Source organism: Callithrix jacchus, chromosome 18 (genome assembly GCF_049354715.1).
Source record: "Callithrix jacchus isolate 240 chromosome 18, calJac240_pri, whole genome shotgun sequence".
In the NCBI taxonomy this organism is placed as follows: domain Eukaryota; kingdom Metazoa; phylum Chordata; class Mammalia; order Primates; family Cebidae; genus Callithrix; species Callithrix jacchus.
In genome coordinates this window covers 11,037,296-11,060,094 of record NC_133519.1, presented here as the reverse complement: position 1 = coordinate 11,060,094, position 22,799 = coordinate 11,037,296, and the positions used below count along the sequence as shown (strand labels likewise).

General features: G+C 47.5%; 2 protein-coding genes across 6 annotated transcripts in view; one reads left to right on the top strand and one right to left on the bottom strand.

Moving 5' to 3' along the window:
• The first annotated feature begins 40 nt into the window (after window positions 1-40).
• On the top strand, window positions 41-7,840 carry LYSMD1 (LysM domain containing 1). 3 transcript variants are annotated; one of them, XM_078355606.1, is made up of 4 exons: window positions 41-230; window positions 656-844; window positions 5,545-5,906; window positions 6,614-7,840. In XM_078355606.1, exons 2-4 carry the CDS (start codon window positions 665-667, stop codon window positions 6,750-6,752), a joined length of 681 nt encoding a protein of 226 aa, XP_078211732.1. In that variant the 5' UTR covers window positions 41-230; window positions 656-664; the 3' UTR covers window positions 6,753-7,840. The 3 variants fall into 3 exon arrangements, with proteins under 3 accessions (XP_078211732.1, XP_078211731.1, XP_035135263.1); XM_078355605.1 differs by having other exon boundaries at window positions 41-371; XM_035279372.3 differs by having other exon boundaries at window positions 41-844.
• Window positions 7,840-22,799, bottom strand: part of LOC128928052 (tumor necrosis factor alpha-induced protein 8-like protein 2) — a 31,925-nt gene continuing 16,965 nt past the window's right edge. The window contains exons 4-8 of one of the 3 annotated variants that reach the window (XM_078355608.1): window positions 22,593-22,716; window positions 18,445-18,553; window positions 11,076-11,141; window positions 10,960-11,003; window positions 7,840-8,916 (exon numbers count right to left, since the gene is read on the bottom strand). In XM_078355608.1, the coding sequence (XP_078211734.1) occupies window positions 8,330-8,884 (555 nt within the window). In that variant the 5' untranslated portion in view covers window positions 8,885-8,916; window positions 10,960-11,003; window positions 11,076-11,141; window positions 18,445-18,553; window positions 22,593-22,716 and the 3' untranslated portion in view covers window positions 7,840-8,329. Of the gene's footprint in view, window positions 8,917-10,147; window positions 11,014-11,075; window positions 11,142-18,444; window positions 18,554-22,592; window positions 22,717-22,799 lie in introns of those variants that run through there. The other 2 variants (XM_078355607.1, XM_008984333.5) reach the window with 2 other exon arrangements.

Here is a 22,799-nt window from a genome sequence, read left to right as displayed (position 1 = left end):
CTGCGACACTGCAGACGCCGAGCCTTTTGGGAAATGAAGTCTTTTCTCAAAGAGCTTGCCGCTCTGCTGGATCCAGGCCCTCGCATCCTGGCGGATCTGCGGCATTTGGAGGGACAAGAAGCTAGATGTGGAGCCGAAATGTGAGGGTGTGACCTCTCTGATGAGTGGAAGGTGTACTACAGACTCTCGCAATCTTCGCGCTCTTCATCTGCGGCGACAGTTCACCTGGGGTGGGCTGATTTGTTTCTGACCCTAGCGGACGAACCCCGGGACCGGGCAGACCCGGGATGCGAGAGCCCCCAGAGGCCAGGCTACCGGACTTGGGGGCAAACTGAGGAAAGACTGTTGAGGATTATTTCTAGAGGTCAAAGGTCAGAGGTCAATGTAGCGAGGAGTTGTGGGGGGTTCACAGTCGGTGGGGTGCTTAGGGGAGAGATTCAGGGAGGGACTGAATACTCAAGGGACAGATTTGTGGATAACAAGCTTGGAGAGAGGAGAAACCGGGAGGGGGCAGGTGGCGTAGTGCCGGGGAGGCGGGGACACAGGGGAAGAGAGAAGGGGAAAGGAATCCCTTGAATATCCATTCCCAGACTTAAGGCCTGTCACCCTTAGTCTCGGCCGGGCCTTCCCCAGTTGCAACCCTACCTGTCGTTAGGGTGAAGAGATGGCTTCCCCGTCTAGACAGCCCCCCCCAGGGGGGTCAGGACTTCTTCAAGGGAGCCGGGCTCGTTCATATGGAAGCCTCGTGCAATCGGCCTGCTCCCCAGTGAGGGAGAGACGCCTGGAGCATCACTTGGAGCCTGGAGACACCCTGGCTGGACTAGCACTCAAATATGGGGTGACGGTGAGTTTTCCAGGATTGGGGTGCAGACAACAGTCAGGAGGGATTTAGTCCTGAGAAGAATGTAGTGGCCTTTCTAGGTAAACTCCTCTGAAAAGTTCCTAAAGTGTTACACCTGTTCTGCCTTTATCTTTGTTTTCCCATCACAGTGTTGCACTGCCGGGTTGGGACAAGTCCTGTCCTACTATTCCAATGGAGAGGAACAGCTCCAATTTTACTATGCCAGACACTGTGCTGGGGGCTTCACATACATTAGCTCATGTCACCCTCACACCCTATCAAGTACATTTATTGTTTCCTTTTGGCAGATGAAGAAACTGAGACTTGGATTGGTTAACCAGTTTGACTAAGGTCAAATAATGAGTGTCAGATTTGGGATTCAAACAGGTCTATCTGACGCTATTAACCACACAGAAACATTTTCTTTTCATTTCTTTTTTTTTTTTGAGGCGGAGTTTCGCTCTGTTGTCCAGGCTGGAGTGCAATGGCGGATCTTGGCTCACTGCAATCTCTGCCTCCCAGGTTCAATAATTCTCAGCCTCAGCCTCCCGAGAAGCTGGGATTACATTACAGGTGCCTGCTGCCACACCTGGCTAATTTTTGTATTTTTAGTAGAGTCACGGTTTCACCATGTTGGCCAGGCTGGTCTTGAACTCCTGACTTCATGATCCACCCGCCTCAGCCTCCCAAAGTGCTGGGATTACAGGCCACACAGAAAATTTTACACTGAGAGTGATTAAACATTCATAGCAAATAATGGAGAGCTGATTTTTAGTTCTCAGTTCCTGAAGTGCCTACCTCTCCTTGCTCTTGGTTCCTCCTCTGCCTCCTTTCCAGTAAGGCTGCTTCCTTGGTGCAAAACAGGTACTCTCTACACCAAGTGTATCTGGCATGGGGGAAATTTGATAGATGTAAAAATGTACATCATTGAAGTTGATGAGGTTACTTTCCCTACCCCTCCCCTGTTTTCTTGTTCCATCTCACACAAACAAATGTTGAATTTAGCCAACATTTGTATGCTTGCTGTATTTAAAGCACTGTGATAACTTTCCTGGGAGATAGAAACTTAAATAAACTATATGGTTGCTGTCCCCTGTAATTTATGACCTAAAGAGAAATGAGCAGGGACACAAATAATGATTACAAGTGACAGAATGTGGTGAGTTTGTAAAGATACGAACAAAGAATAGGAGGTAGGGCGCGGTGGCTCACACCTGTAATCCCAGCACTTTGGGAGGCTGAGGCGGGAGGATCAGGAGATTGAGACCATCCTGGCCAACATGGTGAAACCCCGTCTTTAAAAAAAATATATTAAAAAACAAAGAATAGGGGCTGGGCATGGTGGCTCACCCATATAATTCCAGCACTTTGGGAGTACAAGACCAGTCTGGCCAACATGGTGAAACCCTGTCTCAACTAAAAATACAAAAATTAGCGGGGTGTAGTGGTGCTCGCCTATAATCCCAGCTAGAATTGCTTGAACCCGGGAGGTGGAGGTTGCAATGAGCTAAGATCACATCACTACATTCCAGCATTCCAGCCTGGGCAACAGAGCAAGACTCTGTTTGAAAAAAAAGATTAAACAATCAGAAAAGATTATTTTAGTTGGAAAGGAGCTGGGGTGGGCAAGGCATGGTGGCTCATGCGTGTAATCCCAGCACTTTGCGAGGCTGAGGTGGGTGGATCGCTTGAGCTCAGGAGTACAGGATCAGCCTGGGCAACATGGTGAAACTCCATCTCTGCAAAAAAAATGCAAAAATTAGCCTAGAGTGGTGGCATACACCTGTAATCCCAGGTATTGGGGAGGCTGAAGCAGGGGATCAGTTGAGCCCAGGAGGCAGAGGTTGCAGTGAGCTGAGGTGATGCCACTGTACTCCAGCCTGGGTGACAGAAAGAAAAGAAAAAAGAAAAGAGTAGAAGAGAAGAGAGAAAAGAAAAGAGAGAGAGAGAAAGAAAGAGAAAGAAAGGGAAAGGAAGGAAGGAAAAGAAAGAAGGAAAGAAAGAAAAGAACTAATGTACTATATCTGTAGTTTCTATATTTCATTATCTCTAATTATTATAATTAGATAATTATAATTAATATTTTTTAATAAAGCATTATTGAGCCCCTGCTATGTGTCAAGGTCTGTAGGATGCTAACGACTGCCTGGGGATAGAGACAGCAAGTCACAATCTTTGCCCTTAAAGGACTCATGGGGTTTAGGCAGAGCAGATATTTAAAGAGGTGAATACTAGAGTAGTGTATGTATTATAGCGATATTTACCTATGCATTGGGAGCCCAGAAGAAGGTAGCACAAAGGGAGTGGTAGTTGATGAATAGACATTTTCCAAGCAGAGAATGGGATAGTGGTGGGCAGGGGGTGGAACGGGGCCATTTCAGGCAGAAGTAACAGCGTGAATAAAGTGTGAAAAAGATCATGGAATGTTCAAAGAAAAATTAAGAATTCAGGATAGCAAAATGTAGAGGTGGCAGAGGGATATTAATCTAGATATTTCCTTTGAGAGCCGGATTAAGAAAGCCCTTGAATGCTAATTTGGTTTTTATATTTTAGCCAATGAGGAGGCATAGGGGATTTATAAGCAAGGTAGTGGGTTACTCAGATTTATTTTTTCAGAAAAATAGATGCCAAGAGAAGGGTGAGTAGAATTAGATTGAGGGGCCGGGCGCAGCGGCTCATGCTTGTAACCGCAGCACTTTGGGAGGCCAAGGCAGGCAAATCACTTGAGGTCAGGAGTTCAAGACCAGCCTGACCAACATGGAAAAACCCATCTCTACTAAAAAATACAAAATTAGCTGGGCAGTCCCAGCTACTCGGGAGGCTGAGGCAGGCAAATTGCCTGAACCTGGGAGGTGGAGGTTGCGGTGAGAGCCAAGATCGCACCACTGCACTCCAGCCTGAGCAACAAGAGCGAAGCTCCATCTTAAAAAAAAAAAAAAGAAGAAGATAGCCAGGCAAGGTGGCATGCACCTGTAATCACAGCTACTCAGGAGGCTGAGGCAGGGGAATTGCTTGAACCCAGGAGGCAGAGGTTGCAGTGAGCTGAGATCACACCATTGCACTCCAGTCTGGGCAACAGAGTGAAACTCCGTCTCAAAAAAATAAAGAAGAAATAGAGCAAGAAAGGCCAGGTAAACGGTTGCAGTAACTTCAGCTGAGAAGTACTGAGGTCTATTTTAAATGTTCGGCAGTAGACCTGAGGATAAGACCAGATGTGAGAGATTTTTGAAGCAGTTTTGTCGACCACTTGATAAAGTGATGGAAGAAAAGTATTAGTTAAGGATGACACTGATATTTCTACCTTGGGAGGCCAGGCAGATAGATGGTGAGGCCAGTCAGTGTGTCCAGTGATGAATAAATAGGTCAAAATAAATATTTATTAATGAGGCTGGGTGCGGTTGCTCACGCCTGTAATCCTAGCACTTTGGGAGGCTGCAGGTGGATCACCTGAGATCAGGAGTTTGAGCCTGGCCAACATGGCAAGACCCCGTTTCTACAAAAAAATGCAACAGTTACCTGGGCATGGTGGCTCACGCCTGTAATCCCAACTACTTGGGAGGCTGAGGAAGGAAAATCACTTGAACCCAGGAGGTAGAGGTTGCAGTGAGCCGTCCAGCCTGTGGGACAGGAGCGTTAATGAAATTGTTAATAGTATAGTGTGGGCTGGGCGTGGTGGCTCATACCTGTAATCCCAGCATTTTGGGAGGCCAAGGTGGGTGGATTACCGGAGGTCACAGGAGTTCGAGACCAGCCTGACTAACATAGTGAAACCCCATCTCTAAAAATACAAAATTAGGCGGGTGTGGTGGCACATGCCTATAATCTAGCTACTTGGGAGACTGAGGCAGGAGAATTGCTTGAACCCGGGAGGCGGAGGTTGCAGAGAGCTGAGATCTCCATTGCACTCCAGCCTGGGCAACAAGAGTAAAACTCCATCTCAAAAAAAAATAGTATAGTGTGAAAAGCATTCCCAGAAGCAGTGGACTGACATTCTAGCTGTGTCATTAACTTGCTGGATAATTTTAGGCAAGTAGTTTAACCTCTCTGAGCCTTAGTTCCCTCATTTTATTTATTTATTTATAGAAATGGGATCTCACTATGTTGTTCAGGCTGGACTCTAATTCCTGGGCTCAAGCAATCCTCCCGCCTCAGCCTCCAGAGTAGCTGGGATTACAGGCATCAGACATTGCACCTAGCTTGCACAATAATTTTTTTTTTGAGGCGGAGTCTCGCTCTGTTGCCCAGGCTGGAATACAGTGGCATGATCTCAGCTCACCACAACCTCTGCCTTCTGGGTTCAAACGATTCTCCTACCGCAGACTCCCAAGTAGCTGGGACTACAGGCACGCATCACCATGTCCAGCTAATTTTTGTATTTTTAATAGAGATGGGATTTCACTGTGTTGGCCAGGCTGGTCTCTAACTCCTGACCTTGTGATCCACCCGCCTCAGCCTCCCAAAGTGCTGGGATTACAGGCTATCATACCCAGCCTGCACAATAATTTTTTTAAATGTAAGGGGGCCCTAAGACCAAAAAGTGTGAAAATCACTCATCTATAAAATAGAAGTGACATCAGCCCTTTGTACTTTAGCTTGGTTGTTACGGAATCAAAGACTCTGTACAATCACTTCAAAAAGCTCTAGATGCAATGTAAGATTGATCATTATTACTGTCCTTAATTTCAGTGACTTTTTTTTTAAAGATGGAACAGATTAAACGTGCAAACCGCCTTTATACTAACGACTCCATCTTCCTGAAGAAAACCCTCTACATCCCCATCCTGACAGAGCCCAGAGACCTGTTCAATGGTTTGGATTCTGAGGAGGAGAAAGACGGAGAGGAAGAAGTACACGCAAGTAACGAAGTGTGGCCACACTCAACTGAGAGGACGAAAGAAGAGACAGGAGCAGCACGTGCCAATGGCGACGTCCTCCCCACAGCTGGCCGGGAAGCCCCCACACCCATCCATGACCTCTCTGCCTCTGATTTCCTTAAGAAGCTTGATTCACAGATCAGCCTGTCCAAGAAGGCTGCTGCCCAGAAACTGAAGAAAGGGCAAAGTGGGTGAGTCTTGAATGATTCCTTATAAGTTCCTCCCTAGACTCCCCCATTCTTCCAGTCTTTTTTTTTTTGAGACGGAGTTTCGCTCTTGTTACCCAAGCTGGAGTGCAATGGCGTGATCTCGGCTCACCGCAACCTCCGCCTCCTGGGTTCAGACAATTCTCCTGCCTCAGCCTCCTGAGTAGCTGGGATTACAGGCACACGCCACCATGCCCAGCTAATTTTTTGTATTTTTAGTAGAGACGGGGTTTCACCGTGTTGACCAGGACGGTCTCGATCTCTTGACCTCGTGATCCACCCGCCTCGGCCTCCCAAAGTGCTGGGATTACAGGCTTGAGCCACCGCGCCCTGCCTTCTTCCAGTCTTACCTAACCACAAGCACAAGAAGTCAGCAGAGTGCCACCAGAGGCAAGGTGACACCGTTTCCCCGTGTGGCCCCGAGACAGCGAGCAGAGGCGATGGCTGCTGGAAGGGGTACAGGCAGTGGGAAACTGGGTTCTGCGTTCTTATTGGAGCAGTTAACTGTTTTTACTGCTCTCATCGTCCATGAAGGAGCATTAGGGTTGGTTAGGATTTATCTAGAGGGTATGGAGACTGTTTTGGAGCACCCAGCTTATGTATGAGGAGACAGCTGCCCATGTACCTCTCACTTGGCCATTCTCAGGCTCTTCCCTTGATCTGTCACTCTTTCCCGCTTTCCTCACCTGCAGGGTACCCGGGGAGGATGCAGGTCCCCACCTGAGCTCCCCTCGGATGCAGCAACGAGCAGTCCTAGGTCCCGTGCCGCTGACCCGTACCTCTCGGACCCGGACGCTACGGGACCAGGAGGATGAAATCTTCAAACTCTGAGGTCCCCAGAACTGACTGAGAGAAGCAAGATGTTGAAGGAGAAACTTCAGGGGGAGAGGAGCCTGAGGTGAGGCTCACGACCAGGGCTTACCGGCCTGCCTCCCTCTACTCCAGCCACCTTCCCCAGCCTCTGTCTGCCAAAAATTCCTTGGCCTGGGGCAGTTTTATTGGCACGATTAGGGAATGGGGACTGGACCTTTCCCAGTTCTTGGGCTGAATCTCGAGTTGAGTCCTTTAGACTCAAATGGTCTTTTTATATCTGTTACCTTTCCTATCCTTTTTACCATTCCCTGGCCTTAGGACAGGGAAGCAGAGACTCCCCCTCAGCTTCTTCCTCCAACTATGTGACATAATTTATTTGGTGCTATACTGAAGTAATATTTATTTGCTATATTTTATGCCTTCCCACTCTGAGCTGAAAAATGGAATCTCTGTAGCCCTGTGGTGAGGAGAACCCGGGAACAGTGAGCCAGTGACAGCTGGTTCTCCACCTTCCCCACCTTGTTAGCCAAACATGTTACTGAGGATGAGGCAATCAGTCAGAATGGATGACTGCTCGCCTTTTCTCCAATGTCAAGGTAATACATTTGGGCTGCGTTTTTTTTGGTACCCCATTCCTGGTGAGTGGGCTCAGTCTTGACTAATGAATTCCCTGTAGCTGTTTCACAACTCTTGACTCAGAAAAAGCAGCACTGTGGGGACCTGAACTCTCCGTCCTACCAGTTCACCCTTCTGACCTGTTCTGCTAAGCCCGTGGTCGGGGGAACGGGTGGAAGAAGGCTTTCCCTGGGGTTGGAAGAGGAAGCCAGTTGTGGGAGTCTCTGTCCCCGCGCCCAGAGCCCCTCTGTGTGTGCTTCCTCCTCACTGCGTATTTATTTGCGATGTGTAGCACTGATCTATGGTACTGCTGTTTTGTTCGTTTCTTAAACACAAGTAGGTAAGGGAACCTCAGTCATCATGGAAACCTGCCTCAGTCTCCTGTTTGGAAATGATGAGAGGCGGGATAAGTGGTGTTTATATACCTCCTTTCTTCTGCGATGATCATAAGGTGTAAGCAGCTGGAGAGATTAAACACTGAGCCCTGTGCACATTTTAGTAGTTTTATTTCCTCTGTGAGAGTCTGCCTTGCCCAAGCCCCTTCCTCCTCACTCAGCAGCAGCGCCTCTGGCATCTGTCCCGGCTCTGTCTCTAAGGCCACCTTCCCCTCTTCTGTCTTTAGTGTCCCCAAAGGGGTTATCTGGCCTGTGCCTCCTTTCCTTGGTTCACATGGGAGGGGGCTTCCCTGTTTCAGAAGTCCCTTATGGGAGAAAGAGAGATCCAAGTTTCACTTCACCTTTTTCAGGCAGTTCTGTTTCCTGTCCTGGGGCTGGAGTGGGAGAGAGGCCTCACCCCTCCGCCTTTCTCCTTCTCCGCCTGCAGTTTGGGGGCGGGCTGGCCTCCGAGTCAGAAGCGCTCTGGGGAAGGAATGAAACCCGAAGACTGAAAAGCGTTAGTACCGGAGGAGCAGGTTAGGAAGCCCATTCTCTGTGTTCTCAGTCAGCCATTTGCCCCGGTGGAATGCACTGGGTTCGGGGCTCTCAGAGCTTCCCCTCATCTAGCATCTTCCTCAGCCCATCACAGATCTTGCCAAGGTGCTGGGTGAAGTCAGGCCCATACAGGGCCGTGAGCAGGCCGGGGTCAGAGAAGTGATCGAACACGTGGCGTATGCGGCCGTGTGACTTGGGTGTGAGGTGGTGCTCCACTAACTCCAGCAGTACGTCCCGGCACTCGATCAGCAGGCCAGCCAGCACAGCAGCCTCGAAGGTGAAGTCCACCTCGCCAAAGCTAAGGGCCGTCATGGCACCCTGCCGCAGCTTCTGGCGGAAGCGCGTAGCCAGGGCCAGCTCACTGGGGCCAAAGGAGCCATTGCGGTGCAGCACAGCCACCTTGACAGCCACCTTGATCAGGTCCTTGATAACGCGCTGGGCCTGGGGCCGGCTGTGCGTGTACTCCTTGGACACACGGTACAGCTCATCTAGCACCTCACTGCTTGTCTCGTCTATGAACAGATGAGCCACAGACCGACCCGCCATCTTACTCAGTAGCTTCTTCTCTGCTTGCAGTGCCAGACTCTTTGAGCTGAAGGACTCCATGGGTCCTGGAGAGCGGGGTGTGTGGTCAGTCACTAGAAGAAAGGTCACAGGCTTCCTTAGAAAGAGAGAAAGGTCTTTTCCCTTTTCTGTTGCTTCTTTAGTTTCCATGTCATCATCTCTGTTTGGCATCCTCCCCGCTGCCCCCCGGGACCCCTTGGTCCTCCATGCCTTGCTCCTGCTCTTTTCTCTTAGTGCTGTAGGAAATCTTGACTCCAGAACAGCCCAGGGGAGTGGCGATAGCTGGAGGAATGTGGGCACACTGGAGGCTAGCCCAGCACAAGTTACATCTCAAGGGGAAGTGCGTTGTTGCTGCTGCAGTGAAAACAGGTTTTTTTTGTTTTGTTTTGTTTTTTTTGTGATGGAGTCTTGCTCTGTAACCAGGCTGGAGAGCAGTGGCACAATCTCGGCTCACTGCAACCCCCCACTCCCAGGTTCGAGCAATTCCCCTGCCTCTGCCTCCCAAGTAGCTGGGACTACGGGTACGCACCACCACACCTGGCTAATTTTTTTTTTTCTAAGATGGGGTTTCACCATGATGGCCAGGCTGGTCTTGAACTCCTGACCTCAGGTGATCCACTTCGGCCTCCCAAAGTGCTAGGATTACAGGCGTGAGCCACCACGCCCAGCATTTTTTTCTTTTTAATTTTAATAGAGATGGGGTTTCACCATGTTGGCCAGGATGGTCTCAAACTCCTAACCTCATGATCTGCCCACCTTGGCCTCCCAGAGTGCTGGGATTCCTGGTGTGAGCCACCACACCTGGCCACCTGACAGAATTCTTACAGCTACCGTTTTTGGACACTGACTCTGTGCCGTATGTCTGTGTAGTATAGATATTACCATCCTTGTTTTACAGCTGAGCAAACAGACTCACATTAAATAATTTACCCAAGTTCAAATGCAACTCATGTTTTGGCCCCCAAGCCAACTGGCAGCCAGTGTCCTGACCTGCCTTGAAAGAAGTAAGAAGCATAAGCACCCCAGGAATCCCAATAAGAATAACAAGTACCATTTACTGAGAACCTACTATGTGCCAAGTGCTTTATGTCAATCATCTCAGTCTGCCCAACCCTCTCTAAGGTTAAGGAAGGTATCCCCATTTTGCAATGAGAAAACTGAAGCTCAGAGAAATTTAGCAGTTTGGCTAAAGTCACTAGTAAATGATAAAGATGGGCTTCAAACCGAATAATCCAGAGAAACCGCCTTCCCTGGAATGCTCCCAGTGTGGTGAAAGGACGCTGAGGCAGCACGAGAAACAAGCACCTCAAGGCAGGCAGTCCTGAGAGTCTGAGCCTTCTGCTGCACTGAACTCAGGGCCCTCTCGGCGGTATATCAGCTCCATGTGTCCAGGGTTCTCTCCCCATGGTCTTCGCCTGTGGTTCTGGTTGTTTTGCTTCTTACTTCCCCCTCCCCTGCTCTGCAGGATGTGGCTGTGACCGCAGTGAGGAGCAGCCTCACCCTCTCCCCCAAACCAAAATGGGAGTCTGAAGAGGCAGGGGCGGTGGGACTGAGTGGGTTTCTTCCCCAGCTGAATCCTTCCAGTGGAAACCTGAACCTTGCTTTGCTCCCAGCTCGCCTTGGGGCTTTCTGGACCACACTCCCAAGCCGGAAGGAGATTGCTCCATGTGAGCCTTCCTTCCTCCTTGGCCTTCCTGTTACCCAGGTCTCCATTCCCCCACTGCCATCTTATATCTGGTCTGCTGTCCTCTCCCTCTCTACCTGCTTCAGTCTCCCTTTTTCTCTGGTCTCGGTCTTCCCTATGATCCTCTGTCCTGGCCATGCTCTCCCTCTGGCCCTTATCTGTCTATCTCCACATCTCCTGAGATTTCCTTGCATTTCTCACACGCCCATATGCACCTGCATCCCTCAGCCCTGCCCCCCACCCCATCCCATCCCAAACCAGGTCTTTCTGAGGCTGCCTTGGCCCCAGAAAAACTAAGCTAGGCTCTACAAAGGACCCAAGAATGGTACCAGCGAGAGATTCGCAATATGAAAATCTAAGACTGAAAGAGCTGGAGACTCCTTGGCCACCATTTCCCCCAAAGCCTACCCTTCTGTAACTGCCAGTTCCTCACCTGCTGTGCTGGATGCCAGTCTTGCCTTGGATGTTCCCGGAAAGCTGACAGAATGGAGAAGCTTCACTTAGTGTGAGAGCCCTATGGCTTGGCCCCACCCCTTGAGCCCCGCCTACCTACTCTCTGCTCAACCTCCGGTTCATCGCTACTGTCACCAAAAAGGCCTATGGCCCAAGAGCAACCTAGAAATCAGACAAAGATAAAAAAGAGTGGAATTCTGTGCAAAGCAAAATTCCTTGAGTTGTTGAAGCGGGGAAAGGGATTTGCAACCTCCACTCTCAAATTGCTTCTTTCTTTTTTTGCTGCCCAGTTTCTGGAGATCCTGTCCTTATATGTTTCTACAGTACTGGGAAGGATGTAAAGCCCAGATTTCTGGGGTAGGGAGTCAGGGAGAAAAGTTCTGAAGATTGAAAGGTGGTGCTGAAGGGAAAGTATTTAATATATTATTCCAGTGCCTGGCAGGTAAGGGCACAGACTGCCACAACCCTTAATACTGAAGGGAGAAAGGTGTGGGGACCAGGGCTGCTGAACCACAGGTGACCAGCAGGTGTCAGCACAGCACTGAATCACTAGCCTAGTAGCCTAGAGGAACAAGCCTACTGAGGTTTCTTTCTTTTAGAGGGAGTCTCGCATGGTTGCCCAGGCTATAGAGTGCAATGGCGCGATCTTGGCTCACTGCAACTTCTGCCTCGCGGGTTCAAGCAATTCTCCTGTCCCAGCCTCCTGAATAGCTGGGACTAGAGGCACACACCACCACACTCGGCTGAGTTTTTGTATTTTAGTAGAGACAGGGTTTCACTGTATAGCCCAGGCTGGTCTTGAACTCCTGAGCTCAGGTAATCCACCTGCCTCAGCCACCCAAAGTGCTAGCATTACAGGTGTGAGCCACCGCGCCCAGCCTTTTTTTTTTTTTTTTTTTTTTTAGATGGAGTTTTGCTCTTGTCGCCCAGGCTAGAGTGCAATGGCATGATCTTGGCTCACTGCAACCTCCGCCTCTTGGGTTCAAGCGATTCTCCTGCCTCAGCCTCCCAAATAGCTACAATTACAAGTGGTACCACCATGCGCGGCTAAATTTTGTATTTTTGGTAGGGACGGGGTTTCACCATGTTGGCCAGGCTGGTCTTGAACTCCTGACCTCCGGTGATCCACCCACCTCGGCCTCCCAGAGTGCTGGGATTACAGGTGTGAGCCACCTCACCTGGTAGGGCCTATTGAGCTTTGTAGTTGCTAAAGGGATGCAAAAATGAGCGGAAGCCACAGTTGGGTTTTGCTTGTTTGTTGTTTTGTTTTTGGGATAGGGTCTCGCTCTGCCACCCAGGCTGCAGTGCAGTGGCATCATCACAGCTGACTGCAGCCTCAACCTCCTGGGCTCAAGCGATCTTCCTACCTCAGCCCCCAAGTAGCTGGGACCAGAGGCGCACAACACCAAGCCTTTCTTTTTTTTCTTTCTTTTTTTTTTGTAGAGAGGAGGGTCTCACTATTTTGCCCAGGCTGAACTTCTGCTCAAGCAATACTCCCATGTTGGCCTCCCGAAGTGTGGGGATTACAGGCGTGAGCCACCCGAACTGATCCTGGAAGTCATAGTTGTTGAATGAGACAAAAATACTTGCCATCAAGAAACTTACAGGGAATCTGGCCAGGGAGAGAAGTTTAAGTATAAATAACAGTAATACCAGTCGAACAATGCCATTAACTTTAATAGAGATTTAAAGAATTATGAGAGTAAAGAAGCTTAATTATGATAGGGCTGAAGAGGTAGACTTGGAAAGATAAATTCAACGACTTAGTCGCCAGAGATGGGGAAGAAGTCTCAGATGATGGGGACAGCATAAGCACATACAGGAAAAAAACATAATACAGGACATTCTCAGGAAGTGGTGATTTATGTCTGGAGTGTAGGTTGTTTGAGAGATAAGTGAAGAAGGAAAAAGCGCAGATCACGGCAAGCTTTAAAAAAGTTGCTCCATGAAAAACAATCTTCACTGATTGGGGGGAGAAGGGTTGCTCCGGGCTGGGCTCAGTGGCTCACACCTGTAAATCCCAGCACTTTGGGAGGCTGAGGCAGGTGGATCTTCTGAGGTTGGGAGTTTAAGACCAGCCTGACCAACATGGAGAAACCCCATCTCTACGAAAAATACAAAATTAGCAGGGTGTGGTGGTGTATGCCTGTAATCCCAGTGACTCGGGAGGCTGAGGCAGGAGAATCGCTTGAACCCGGGAGGCAGAGATTGCAGTGAGCCGAGATCACGTCATTGCACTGCAGCCTGGACAACAAGCAAAACTGTGTCTCAAAAAAAAAAAAAAAAAGGTGCCCCAGAGTACAGACTTTTCCTGTAAGTAGTCAGGAGACACTTAAGGTATTCGATCAAGGAAATGAAATAATTAGCTCAGTGGGAACGAGTTAGATGTTCAATAAAATTCGGCTGAGAAAAGAGTTGTGTGGTTTTTTTTTTTTTAGAGATGAGGTTTCACCTTGTTGGCCAGGCTGGTCTTGAACCCCTGACCTCAAGTGATCTGCCCGCCTCAGCCTCCCAAAGTGCTGGGATTACAGTCTTGAGCCACCATGCCTGGACGAGAAGAGTTTTTATTTTTAGAGACAGGGCTGGGATTTGAAGATTTTACAAGAAAGTTCTAGAAGAAGGGAAAGGAGTAGAAAGTTGATCGGTTGTGAAAAGTTGAAGGGTCAATTGAAATTCAGAAGTAGCATACCACTGACATAACCGGAATCACTGAAGGGTCAATTGAAATTCAGAAGTGGCACACCACCGACATAACTGGAATCACTGGTTCTTTGGAGATGGCGGCTGGGTTGTGGTTCCTTTCTTATTCCCACCTTTCTCTTCATCACTCCACTGTCCAGAGCTGAGGGCCCTTGATACAACTTGGATTTGAAAATGTAACCAACTCTTTTGAAGAGTTCGATGGTAAAGAGAAAGGCTAAGGGGATGGAGAGCTGGATTAAGAGAGGGACTTTTTTTTCTTTTTTTGAGGCAGAGTCTCACTCTATTGCCCAAGCTGAAATGTGGTGGTGTGATCTCAGCTCACTGCAATCTCCACCTCCGGGTTCAAATGATCTTCCCATCTCAGCCTCCAGAGGAGCTGGGAGTACAGGCATGCGCCACTAATTTTTGTAATTTTTGTAGATTCAGGTTTTGCCATGTTGCTCAAGCTGGTCTCAAACTCGTGACCTCAAGTGATCTGCCCTCCTTGGCCTCCCAAAGTGCTGGGATTACAGGCGTGAGCCACTGTGCTCAGCCTAAGAGAGGGACTATTTTTAGCTTTCACTTGTGTACATTTCTAGGCTGAAAGAAAGGAACCAGTGGAGAGCAAGGCTTAGAAAATGTCAGCAGGGTGCAGTGGCTCACACCTATAATCCCAACACTTTGGGAGGCTGAGGCAGGTGGATGCTTGAAGTCAGGAGTTCGAGACCAACCTGGCCAACATGGTGAAACCCTATCTCTACTAAAAATACAAAAAATTAGCTGCGCATGGTGGTGTACGCCTGTAGTCCCAGCTACTCAGGAGGCTGAGGCAGAATTGTTTCAACCTGGGAGGCGGAAGTTACGGTGAGCCAAGATTGAGCCACTGCACTCCAGCCTGGGCAGCAGAGTAAGACTCCATCTCAAAAATAAAAATAAAAATATAATAAAATGCAAAAGAGAGGGAATGGTTATAAAGGTGTAGGGGCAGATAGAAAAGAATGGACGGAGTTCAGGGGAGGGAAGTAGGAGGTGAAAAGGAAGCTAGCATTGGTTGGGTGCATTCTGCTAGATGTTTATAAATATCTCAATCCTCACAATATTCTTATGAAATAAATGTCACTATATCCTTTTTGCTGGTGGGAAAAAAACCATGAGGTGTAAAGAGGTTAAATAACCTGTCCCCAGGTTACAGAGCTAGCAAGCGCCAGAATGAGGACCTCACGGTTCTCAAGCGTGTTTTATCTGGTGATTAGTACCTCACAAGGTACTCACAAGGTCATGAGGTACTAATGTCAGCCCCATAGTGAATATGGCAGCATTTTACTTCTGTGTGGTCTATCAACCTGAACACACACTCTGGGGACAAGAATAGGTAGCACTGGCTGGGCGCGGTGGCTCAAGTCTGTAATCCCAGCACTTTGGGAGGCTGAGGCGGGTGGATCACGAGGTCAAGAGATCGAGACCATCATGGTCAACATGGTGAAACCCCGCCTCTACTAAAAATACAAAAAATTCGCTGGGCATGGTGGCGTGCGCCTGTAGTCCCAGCTACTCAGAAGGCTGAGGCAGGAGAATTGCCTGAACCCAGGAGGCGGAGGTTGCGGTGAGCCGAGATCGCGCCATTGCACTCCAGCCTGGGTAACAAGAGCGAAACTCTGTCTCAAAAAAAAAAAAAAGAATAGGTAGCACTACCAAAATCACAGGAAAAACAAAAGGCTTTTTTGTAAGAATGTATAATCTAGTTGAAAAACAAGAAAAAAGACACTAAAAATACAAGAAGATGCAAATACAGTAATAACTTCTGAATTCAGAATTCTGCTGCTAGTCTTTACCTGTTTTCCTCTCCAGCTTCAAACTTTTTTCTTTTTCTTTGTTTTTTGAGACAGAGTCTTGCTCTGTTCCTGTCACCCAGGCTAGAGTGCAGTGGCATGATCTTGGCTCGCTGCAATCTCTGTCTCCCAGGTTCAAGTGATTCTTCTGCCTCAGCCGGGATTAAATCAGCACCCACTATCAAGCCTGGCTAATTTTTGAATTTTTAGTAGAGACAGGGTTTCACCATGCTGTCCAGGCTGGTCTCAAACTCCTGGTCTCAAGCTCTCTGCTCATCTTAGCTCCCAAAGTGCTGGGATTACAGGTGTGAGCCAGCTTCAACTCTTGTCTGTGCTTTCTTTCTTTCTTTTTTAGATGGAGCGTCACTCTTGTTGCCCAGGCTGGAGTGCAATGGTGCAATCTTGGCCCTCTGCAACCTCTGCCTCCCGGGTTCAAGCGATTCTCCTGCCTCAGCCTCCTGAGTAGTTGTGATTATAGGCATGTGCCACCAACCATGCCTGGCTAATTTTTTTTTTTTTTTTTTTGGTACTTTTAGTAGAGATAGGGTTTCTCCATGTTGGTCAGGCTGGTCTTGAATTCCCAATCTCAGGTGATCTGCCCGCCTCGGCCTCCCAAAGTACTGGGATTACAGGCGTGAGTCTGTGCTTTCTTGCACTCTGCTCTAGCCTTCTTGAAGTTAGTGCCTCCAACACTCACTGTGGTTGTAGGGCTCTCTCTTTCTCCTCCTTCTTTCCTCCTTCCACTTCTCACTCTGCTCTAGACCTTCACACTTAAGAAAATTAAATTATGATCATGAACTTTACTGTTTGTCTCTATTTTGTTTAGACACAGGTCTCACTCTGTTGCCCAGGCTGGAGTAGAGTGGCATGATCATAGCTCACTGCAGCCTCCAACTCCTGGGCTCAAGTGATCCTCTCCCCTTAGCCTCCCAAAGTGCTGGGACTACAGGTGTCAGCCATGGCACCCCACCTGTAATTTGTGCTTTTTTTTTTTTGAGACAGAGTTTCGCTCTTGTTACCCAGGCTGCAGTGCAATGGCACAATCTCGGCTCACCGCAACCTCCGCCTCCTGGGTTCAGGCAATTCTCCTGCCTCAGCCTCCCGAGTAGCTGGGATTACAGGCATGTGCCACCATGCCCAGCTAATTTTTTTTTTGTATTTTTAGTAGAGACAACGTTTCACTATGTTGACCAGGATGGTCTCGATCTCTTGACCTTGCGATCCACCCGCCTCGGCCTCCCAAAGTGCTGGGATTACAGGTGTGAGCTACCGCGCCTGGCCTTGTGCTTTTTTTTTTTTTTTGAGACAGAATCTCACTCTGTTGCCCAGGCTAGAGTGCAATGGCTTGATCTTGGCTTACTGGGACCTCTGCCTCCTGGGTTCAAGTGCTTCTTCTGTCTCAGCATCCCAAATACCGAAGTAGCTGGGATTATAGGTGCCCGCCACCCTGCCCAGCTAATTTTTGTATTTTTAGTAAAGATAGGGTTTTACCATGTTGGTCAGGCTGGTCTCAAACTCCTGAGCTCAGGTAATCCACCCAACTTGGCCTCCTAAAGTGCTGGGATTACAGGAGTGAGCCACAGTGCCAGACCATAATTTTTGATTTTATTAACTGTCTACCTGCTGGACTCAGATTATGCTTTGGTGTCTGCACAGTGCTTGGCATATACTGTGCTCAATAAATATGTCTGAAAGAATAAACTCAAAACATATCCAAGAACCAGAATATGAGGGAAAAATGGTAGTAACATAGCAGCCATACGTTATAGTGTTCATTTACTTCACTTATGGGAAACTATTTTATTTTCTCTCTCTCTTTTTTCTGTTGCCCAGGCTGGAGTGCAGTGGTGCGAGCTCGGCTCACTGCAACCTCTCCCTCCCGGGATCAATCGATTCTCTGCCACCATGCCTGGCTAATTTTTTTTTTTTTTTTTGAGATGGAGTCTTTTTTTTTTTGAGACAGAGCCTCGCTCTCTTGTCAGGCACCAGGCTGGAGTGCAGTGGCAAAATCTCGGCTCACTGCAACCTCCGCCTCCCGGGTTCAAGCAATTCTCCTGCCTCAGCCTCCCGAGTAGCTGGGACTACAGATGCATGCCACCACACCCAGCTAATTTTTGTATTTTTAGTAGAGACGGGGTTTCACCATGTTGGCCAGGATGGTCTCGATCTCTTGACCTGGTGATCCGCCCACCTCGGGCTCCCAAAGTGCTGGGATTACAGGCTTGAGCCACCGCTCCCGGCCGAGATGGAGCCTTGCTCTGTCGCCAGGCTGGAGTATAGTGGCACAATCTTGGCTCACTGCAACCTCTGCCTCCTGGTTCACACGATTCCCCTGCCTCAGCCTCCCAAGTAGCTGGGACAACAGGCATCTGCCACCACGCCTGGCTAATTTTTTGCTTTTTTAGTAGAGATGGGGTTTCATCATGTTGGCCAGGATGGTCTCAATCTCCTGACCTTGTGATCCTCCCATCTTGGCCTCCCAAAGTGCTGGGATTACAGGCGTGAGCCACCGCATCTGGCCAATATTTGTATTTAAAAAAAAAAAAATTGTATTTTTAGTAGAGAAGGGGTTTCAACATCTTGGTCAGGCTGGTTTTGAACTCTTGACTTTGTAATCCACCCACCTTGGTCTCCCAAAGTGCTGGGATTACATGTGTGAGCTACTGTACCCAGCCAAAAAAAAATTTTTTTTTAGAGACAGCGTCTTGCTATCTTGCCCAGGTTGGAGTACAGTGGCTCAGTCATAGTTCACTGCCACCTCGAACTCCTGGACTCAAGCAGACCTCCTGCCTCAGTCTCCCAAAGAGCTGAGATTACAGGAGTGAGTCACTGTGCACCCTAGCCAAATGATGGTATCCTAAATGTGCAAAACACTTTTGAATTTGCAAAACATTTCACCTACAGTATCTTATTTGATCCTAAGAGGTAGGCAGGAAGGTATTTTGTCCACTTACCGCTGACAGACTCAGACTTAGAGATAAGTGGTTTATCCAAAGCCATACTCCAGAGATGAATCTAGCTACGTCTCAATGGCTCCCAATGGTGCTGTTTCCACTGTGTAATCTACAGGAAATGAATAGCACTTTTTTTAGCAATTTCTACTTTGAAGCAAAATGAAGATGTTTGCACTTAATTGGATAAACTTCAGTTATTTGGAAGAGCATTCAGGATGGAACAGTCCTATGTTTGTTTTAGCTCAGGTTTTGCCATGGTTGGGATCAGTACTCTCACATCCGTTCAGGAAGAGTGAGTTTGGTGTGATTTAAAGCAGTCATGTCAGCCTGACACAGCTGGAGATAGATCACAGCTTTTACTCTTTTTTTGTTTGGGGTTTTTGTTGTTGTTTTTCCTTCTGAGCCATAGCATGTTCGTTTGTTTTTAATCTTGGATACATTTATTTCTTCCTGTACTTACTGTATGTCAGGCATTATGATTAAGTGCTGGGGACAAAAAGATAAAAGACAAGCTTCCTGTCTTTAGACTAAGTGGTAGACATGAAAAGTCCAGATGGAAGTATCCAAAGCGCAACTGTATACATGAGTCTAAAACTCAGGAGAAAGACCTCAGTTAAACACTTAGATTTTTTTTTTTTTTTATGAGACGGAGTTTTGCTCTTGTTATCCAGGCCGGAGCGCAATGACACGATCTCGGCTCACCGCAACCTCTGCCTCCTGGGTTCAGGCAATTCTCCTGCCTCAGCCTCCTGAGTAGCTGGGACTACAGGCATGCGCCACCATGCCCAGCTAATTTTTTGTATTTTCAGTAGAGACGGGGTTTCACCATGTTGACCAGGATGGTCTCAATCTGTTGACCTCGTGATCCACCCGCCTCGGCCTCCCAAAGTGCTGGGATTACAGGCGTGAGCCACTGCGCCCGGCCTACACCTAGATTTTATGGTAAGCAGCATATAAACAGTTTATCGTAACTGTTGGTTTTATGACTATTCTCATTGGTGGATTATCTTGACCAATGGGAATGTGTAGAGCAGAAAAAGGTGGCTAAGGCATTCCCAAGGGAATACCAGCACATAAAGAGAGGTTAGAGATGGCTAAGCAAGGTCATAATAGGCCGGGCGCAGTGACTCACACCTGTAGTCCTATCATTTTGGGAGGACAAGGCGGGCGGATCATGAGGTCAGGAGATCAAGACCATCCTGGCTAACATGGTGAAACGCTGTCTTTACTAAAAATACAAAAAATTAGCCAGGCGTGGTGGCACTTGCCTGTAGTCCCAGCTACTCAAGAGGCTGAGGCAGGAGAATGGCTTGAACCCGGGAGGCAGAGGTTGCTGTGAGCTGAGATCACACCATTGCACTCTAGGCTGGAGACAGAGGGAGACTCCGTCTCAAAAAAAAAAAAAAAAAAAAGCCATATTAATAGAAGTGAAGCTATCCATTCATTAAAAATACATATTTATGGCCAGGCGCAGTGGCTCAAGCCTGTAATCCCAGCACTTTGGGAGGCTGAGGCGGGTGGATCACGAGGTCAAGAGATCGAGACCATCCTGGTCAACATGGTGAAACCCCGTCTCTACTAAAAATACAAAAAATTAGCTGGTCATGGTGGCGCGTGCCTATAATCCCAGCTACTCAGGAGGCTGAGGCAGGAGAATTGCCTAAACCCAGGAGGCGGAGGTTGCGATGAGCCGAGATCGCGCCATTGCACTCCAGCCTGGGTAACAAGAGAGAAACTCTGTCTCAAAAAAAAAAATATATATATATAATATAATATATAATATAATATATATTTTTTTATATTATTATATATATAATATATAATTTATATATTATTTATATATATTATAAAATATAATAATTTTATATTATTATATATATAATATATAATAATATATTATATTATATATATATATTAAGGCCCTAATCTCTGTCAAGAGAAGGATGGACCTCAGGAGCCAAAAGAAGAAAACATTTCAAGGAAGGAGGGGTTAACAGGGTCAAATGCCACAGAGAGGGCAAAAGGATAAAGACTGAAGAGTTGTTCATTGAATGTGACCAGGTGATCATTGGTGGCACTAATGAGAGCAGTCTCTGTGGACTTATGGGGGCAAAAACTAAAGTGATTGAGAATGAGAGTCATGAAGATGAATATAGCAAGTATAGGTAACTTTAGACACTTAGCTATGAAGGGAAGAGAGAAATTGGGTGATGACTAAGTGGAGACAAGGATCAGGGGAAAGTTTGGAACTTTTTTCATGGGAAACATTTTTAATCATGGGAAAATTACTCGAGCATGTGTATATGCTAAGGGGAAAATATCAGTAGAAAAGGACAGGTTTATGGCTGGGATGATGGCTCACACCTGTAATCCCAGCACTTTGGGAGGCCCAGGTAGGAGGATCACTTGAGCCTAGGAGTTCAAGACCAGCCTGGGCAACACAATGAGCCCCTGTCTCTATTTTTTTTTAAGTTAATACCTTTTGTTGGGCGGGGCGCGGTGGCTCAAGCCTGTAATCCCAGCACTTTGGAAGGCTGAGGTGGGTGGATCACGAGGTCAAGAGATCAAGACCATCCTGGTAAACATGGTGAAACCCCATCTCTACTAAAAATACAAAAAATTAGCTGGGCATGGTGGCGCGTACCTGTAATCCCAGCTACTCAGGAGGCTGAGGCAGGAGAATTGACTGAACCCAGGAGGTGGAGGTTGCGGTGAGCTGAGATCGCTCCATTACACTCCAGCCTGGGTAACAAAAGTGAAACTCCGTCTCAAAAAAAAAAAAAATACCTTTTGTTTGCAGGCACTATGCTACAAGGAAAGATACCGTGTTGAGCAAGATAGACAACCAGGTCCTGACTGTATAGGGCTTATCATAACATCATAGGCAAAGCTTGGCCAGGTGATGTGATGATATTCAATGGGATGAGAGGCATGATGATGCAGCTATTATATCTGTAGGGAGCAAAAAGTTGACAGAATTCTCACTTTATTATCTCTCTTTTCTATGAAGATGGAGGATAGTTTTCCTGACATGAACAAGGAAATGGTAAGGAAAAGAACTTGCAAAAAAAAGGTGGAAATTTGAAATAGCTCCTGGGGATTGGAAGAGAATGCTTATCCAGCCCAATCTCTGGGACTGTGTGATTTTCTTCAGAACCCTAAGGGAGAAGAAAGAGAGAGTCTTTTTTTTTTTTTTTTGAAATGGAGTCTCGCTCTGTCACCCAGGCTGGAGTGCAGTGGTGTGATCTCAGCTCACTGCAACCTCCCATCTCCTGGGTTCAAGCAATTCCCTCAGCTGCTGGATTGCAGGTGCCCACCACCAAGCCCAACTAATTTTTTTTGTTTTTTTTTGGTATTTTTAGTAGAGATGGGGTTTTGACACATTGACCAGGCTGGTCACAAATTCCTGACCTCAGGTGATCTGCCCAGCTTTGCCTCCCAAAGTGCTGGGATTACAGGCATGAGCCACCTCTCCCAGACAAAAGAATCATTTTGATTTGTCTTTTGAAATAGCTCTTAGATTCATTCGTTTCTTTCTGTTCCCATCACCCTTATCGGATTGTCCCTCTCCCCTCACCTTTAGGCCTCCCTATTTTCTTGCTAGTCGGTCTCTGTCTTCTTGCTTAAAAAAAAAAAAAGCTCTGGGCGAGGTGATTCCTGCCTGTAATCCCAGCCCTTTGGGAGGCCGAGGCAGGGCGGATCACCTGAGGTTAGGAGTTCAAAACCAGCCTAACACGGAGAAACACCGTCGCTACAAAAAATAAATAAGTTAGCTGGGTGTGATGGTGCATGACTGTACTCCCTGCTACTTGAGAGGCTGAGACAGGAGAATCGCTTGCACCTGGGAGACAGGTTGTAGTGAGCCGAGATCTGGCCATTGCACTCCAGCCTGGGCAATAAGAGCAAAACTCCGTCTCAAAAAAAAAAAGAGAGAGAGGAAGAAGAAAAAGACAAGTTGCACCATTTTTCAATAATTTAAAATGACATCCTGCTCCTGTCAGATGATTTTAACTGGCTCACCCTAGGTGTTTCAGGTCTTCCATAATTTGTCTTCCCCTTTTCCCTTCCCTTGCTCCTAACCTGTGCCTTTCCCCATGTACCAGCCACAAGGAACTTCTTGTTATCAATGCTGCAGGCTCCTTACTCACCAAGTAAAAGCTTTTGCTGACGCTGTGTCCTTCGGGAACATTTTCTTTTGTACCAAGCCAACTCCCACCAAAGTTTTGCTCTCCTCCATGATAAAATGTATCCAACATCTTTCTGTGCAGTCTTCTGGAAGATATTTGTTATCTTCTTTGCACATTTGGAAATCTATGTTCAATGTAGCTTTTTTTTTGAGACTTGGTGTTGCTTTT